The following is a 4,166-nucleotide window of genomic DNA, read 5'->3' as shown; positions in this document are numbered from 1 at the left end:
TATCATATACATTTATTTATAAGACCGCAAAACGTGAGGAGCATTATCCAGTTAAAAATCATCCTCGAAGAGGTATTTTAATAATAAATGAAGTGTACATATACTATTCTTACAGATTTTATTTTTGACAGATCCTATTATAATAATAAACGACAAACTTATATTACTGACATAGTTTAAATGCTAGTGTATAAATACTTTACATTATCATCAGTACATTTAAATTAAATTCTAATTTTATTAGCTGGTTAGGTGGGAAACCTTAAAATATTTTCATTAAGATTTCTTACTTATAGATTCCTTCTATATTATTGAACTGTAGGGCTATCATTGGACCAGCTCATACAATGATACTATACTAATTTCAACGCTTGTACTTAACTCTCTGTATTCGTGAGGAGACACTAATAATGTAGAATGGCCATGCTTACTATTTTCCTTCTTGTCAGCAAGCTAATTTTTTTCTTCTCTAAATTTGCAGCCGCAACAGATACCATTAACCAGTTTGAGTCACTTGAAGATAACACGACCTTGGTTTCAAATGATGGAACCTTTGAGTTGGGTTTCTTCATCCCAGGCAGTACGTCCCCAAACCGCTATCTCGGAATCTGGTACAAAAACATACCAATCAGAACCGTGGTTTGGGTTGCCAACCGTGAAACTCCAATTAAAGACAACTCCAGCAAGTTAAACATAACCCCAGAGGGCAGCCTTGTACTTCTCAATCAGAACAAGACCGTTATTTGGTCAGCAAACCCTACAACAAAAGGTGTCGTTGTGGTGGCACAACTGTTAGACTCAGGCAACTTGGTCCTAAGAGACGAGAAAGACACGAATCCTGAAAACTACTTGTGGCAGAGCTTTGACAACCCCACAGACACGTTTCTACCCGGAATGAAATTGGGATGGGACTTGAAGAAAGGCCTCAATACGGTCCTAACCGCTTGGAAAAACTGGGATGACCCTTCTCCAGGGGACTTCACAGACATTACTTTACGTACCAATTATCCTGAAGAGGTTATGTGGAAGGGCACAACAAAGTACTGGAGAAGTGGCCCGTGGGATGGGACCAAATTTAGCGGTAACCCCTCTGTCCCATCCAATGCAATAGTAAATTACACGATTGTGTCAAACAAGGATGAATTTTATGCTACATATAGCATGACTGATAAGTCAATAATTTCAAGAATCGTGATGAATCAATCACTTTATGTTCGTCAGCGTCTAACATGGAATACAGATAGTCAAACTTGGAGGGTGTCTTCGGAGTTGCCGGGTGATTTATGCGACCACTATAACACTTGTGGCGCATTTGGGATTTGTGTCGCTGGTCAGGCACCTGTGTGCAAGTGTTTAGATGGATTCAAGCCAAAATCACCTCGGAATTGGAACCAAATGAACTGGAATCAAGGGTGCGTCCACAACCAAACTTGGAGCTGCAGGGAAAAGAACAAGGATGGTTTTACAAAATTCAGCAACGTGAAGGCGCCAGACACTGAAAGATCGTGGGTTAATGCAAGCATGACACTTGGGGAATGCAGGGTCAAATGTTGGGAAAATTGTTCCTGCATGGCTTATGCAAATTCAAATATCAGGGGAGAAGGTAGTGGTTGTGCCATTTGGATTGGAGATCTCTTAGATATAAGACTGATGCCAAATGCTGGACAAGATCTGTATATTAGATTGGCGGTGTCTGAAACAGGTATGCACTTCAATTTTTGGAGATGTTAGAAGAGAGAATTCTATTAAAGTTAACTGCATAAGTTATTTTAGTTTAGAGAATAGGATTGATTTTTCTTTTTACCTTTTTTGTTCTATAAGTGTTTATAGAGAAATTTATTCAAACACAACTTTCATCATCATAGCTAAAGGTAAAATATGTTTAATTCTACCCAATACCCAATTTACTTCTTATATTGATTATTTATTTCTTTTTCCCTGTCAAGCTCAACAAAGTCACGATCAAAAAGATAATTCAAACAAAAAGGTGGTTGTGATTGCCAGCACCATTTCCTCTGTGATTGCTATGATATTAATTTTCATATTCATTTACTGGAGCTATAGAAACAAAAATAAAGGTAAGCCGTGTGATCTTAGTCTTTAGATATACTTTTATATGGAAATATTGTCATTTTCCCCTTCTGCAAAATGAATAACATATAATTTTCAATAAAAAAAAAGGCTCTCAATTAAGAATAGAATACATACTATAACTTTCAAACAACTACTGCAAGAAAACTAACATTTCTAGCACGGTCTGTAAATGGAATATAATTTTGTTCATTCACACTGTTTGGATGAAAACAGAGATCATCACTGGCATCGAAGCAAAGAGCAACGAAAGCCAACAAGAAGACTTTGAGCTACCTTTATTTGACCTTGTCTTAATAGCACAGGCCACAGATCACTTCTCAGATCACAAGAAGCTTGGCGAAGGTGGTTTTGGGCCCGTATACAAGGTATGTGAGCAATATACGTACTATTTATAATTGAGAAATAACAAAGCTTGGAAATTGTTATTCACTACATTTAACTTTCTTTCCCACAAATGTTGTGTTTAGGGAACATTACCAGATGGACAAGAGGTCGCGGTTAAGAGACTTTCACAAACATCTAGACAAGGATTAAAAGAATTTAAGAATGAGGTTATGTTATGTGCTGAACTCCAACATCGAAATCTTGTTAAAGTTCTTGGATGTTGCTTTCAAGATGATGAGAAATTGCTCATATACGAATATATGTCCAACAAAAGCTTAGACGTCTTTCTTTTTGGTTAGTGTCTCTAAATCTAATTGTTAATTAAATGTAGGATTTCATTTTGTTCTAATAGTTCTTGCAAATTTAAGAAGGTAACCATGAAATTTCATGAAACTTGACAGACTCTAGTCGAAGTAAACTTCTTGACTGGCCTAAGCGTTTCTGCATTATAAATGGAATAGCTCGAGGACTACTTTATCTTCATCAAGACTCAAGACTAAGGATCATACACAGAGATCTTAAAGCAAGTAATGTTTTACTAGATAATGAAATGAATCCAAAAATTTCAGATTTTGGATTGGCTCGAATGTGTGGAGGTGATCAAATTGAAGGGGAAACAAGCAGAATAGTTGGTACATAGTAAGTATCTTATTTTATGCTAAAATCTTATTTCACATTAATCAAGCATTAACTTAACTCTTTTCTGGTTTCTTTTAGTGGTTATATGGCACCTGAATATGCCTTTGATGGATTATTTTCCATTAAATCGGATGTGTTTAGTTTCGGCGTATTATTGCTAGAGATAGTAAGTGGCAAGAAAAATAGCAGACTCTTCTATCCAAATGACTACAATAATCTCATTGGGCATGTGAGTAACAGTTATCATTCTTTTTTCATATGATGGAACAATAGATAACCATTATTTAAAAATGTTTTAGGCATGGAGGTTGTGGAAAGAGGGAAATCCAATGCAATTCATTGACAGTAGTTTGGAGGACTCATGCATTCTATATGAGGCCTTGCGTTGCATTCATATTGGTCTTTTATGTGTGCAACATCATCCTAATGATAGGCCAAACATGGCCTCTGTGGTCGTATTATTGAGCAACGAGAATGCATTGCCTCTACCAAAGGATCCTAGCTACTTAAGCAAAGACATTTCAACAGAAAGAGAATCTTCTTCTGAGAACTTTACATCTGTTTCTATTAACGATGTCACTATCTCAATGTTGAGTGATAGATAGAGAAAATTACTTTACCTCTTACCAAATATTAAATTATTTAGTTTTTATATTCTCTGACAATTTTTTAAGCCATATGTGTGTTAATTGTTTTGAAATTTGTTTTTGTCCATTGACTTGTTTAGAATTGATGAAAGACTTAAATATGTTTTTAATCTCTAATAAATATTTAATTTTTATATCTTTTTTAATAAATTTTTGTTTTACGTAGAATTTTTAATAAAATAATCCTTTTATTTTTTGTGCTTGATATTATATTTATCTTTGATAAATTAATGAATTTTGTGTTTGTTCCTTAAAAAATTAGTGAATATTGATTTAGTCCCAACTAATAATGTGAAAAAAGTTTATGAGAAAGTAAACACAAAATTATACATTTTATTAAGGATTAAAAATAAGTGTCAAGAATAAAAATAAAATTATTATTTTATTAGACTCAAGGTAAAA

General features: G+C 34.4%; 1 protein-coding gene across 3 annotated transcripts; it reads left to right on the top strand.

The window, feature by feature from the left end:
- Window positions 1-340: 340 nt before the first annotated feature.
- Window positions 341-3,898, top strand: LOC100786696 (G-type lectin S-receptor-like serine/threonine-protein kinase At4g27290). 3 transcript variants are annotated; one of them, XM_014764918.3, is made up of 7 exons: window positions 343-1,702; window positions 1,947-2,078; window positions 2,308-2,459; window positions 2,562-2,772; window positions 2,880-3,117; window positions 3,196-3,346; window positions 3,417-3,898. In XM_014764918.3, exons 1-7 carry the CDS (start codon window positions 418-420, stop codon window positions 3,720-3,722), a joined length of 2,475 nt encoding a protein of 824 aa, XP_014620404.2. In that variant the 5' UTR covers window positions 343-417; the 3' UTR covers window positions 3,723-3,898. The 3 variants fall into 3 exon arrangements, with proteins under 3 accessions (XP_014620406.2, XP_014620404.2, XP_014620405.2); XM_014764920.3 differs by lacking the exon at window positions 3,196-3,346 and having other exon boundaries at window positions 341-1,702; XM_014764919.3 differs by lacking the exon at window positions 1,947-2,078.
- The last annotated feature ends 268 nt before the right edge of the window (window positions 3,899-4,166 follow it).

This window comes from Glycine max, chromosome 12 (genome assembly GCF_000004515.6).
Source record: "Glycine max cultivar Williams 82 chromosome 12, Glycine_max_v4.0, whole genome shotgun sequence".
NCBI lineage: Eukaryota > Viridiplantae > Streptophyta > Magnoliopsida > Fabales > Fabaceae > Glycine > Glycine max.
Note: the sequence above shows the minus strand (reverse complement) of the source record. Positions and strands in the feature narration are given on the sequence as shown.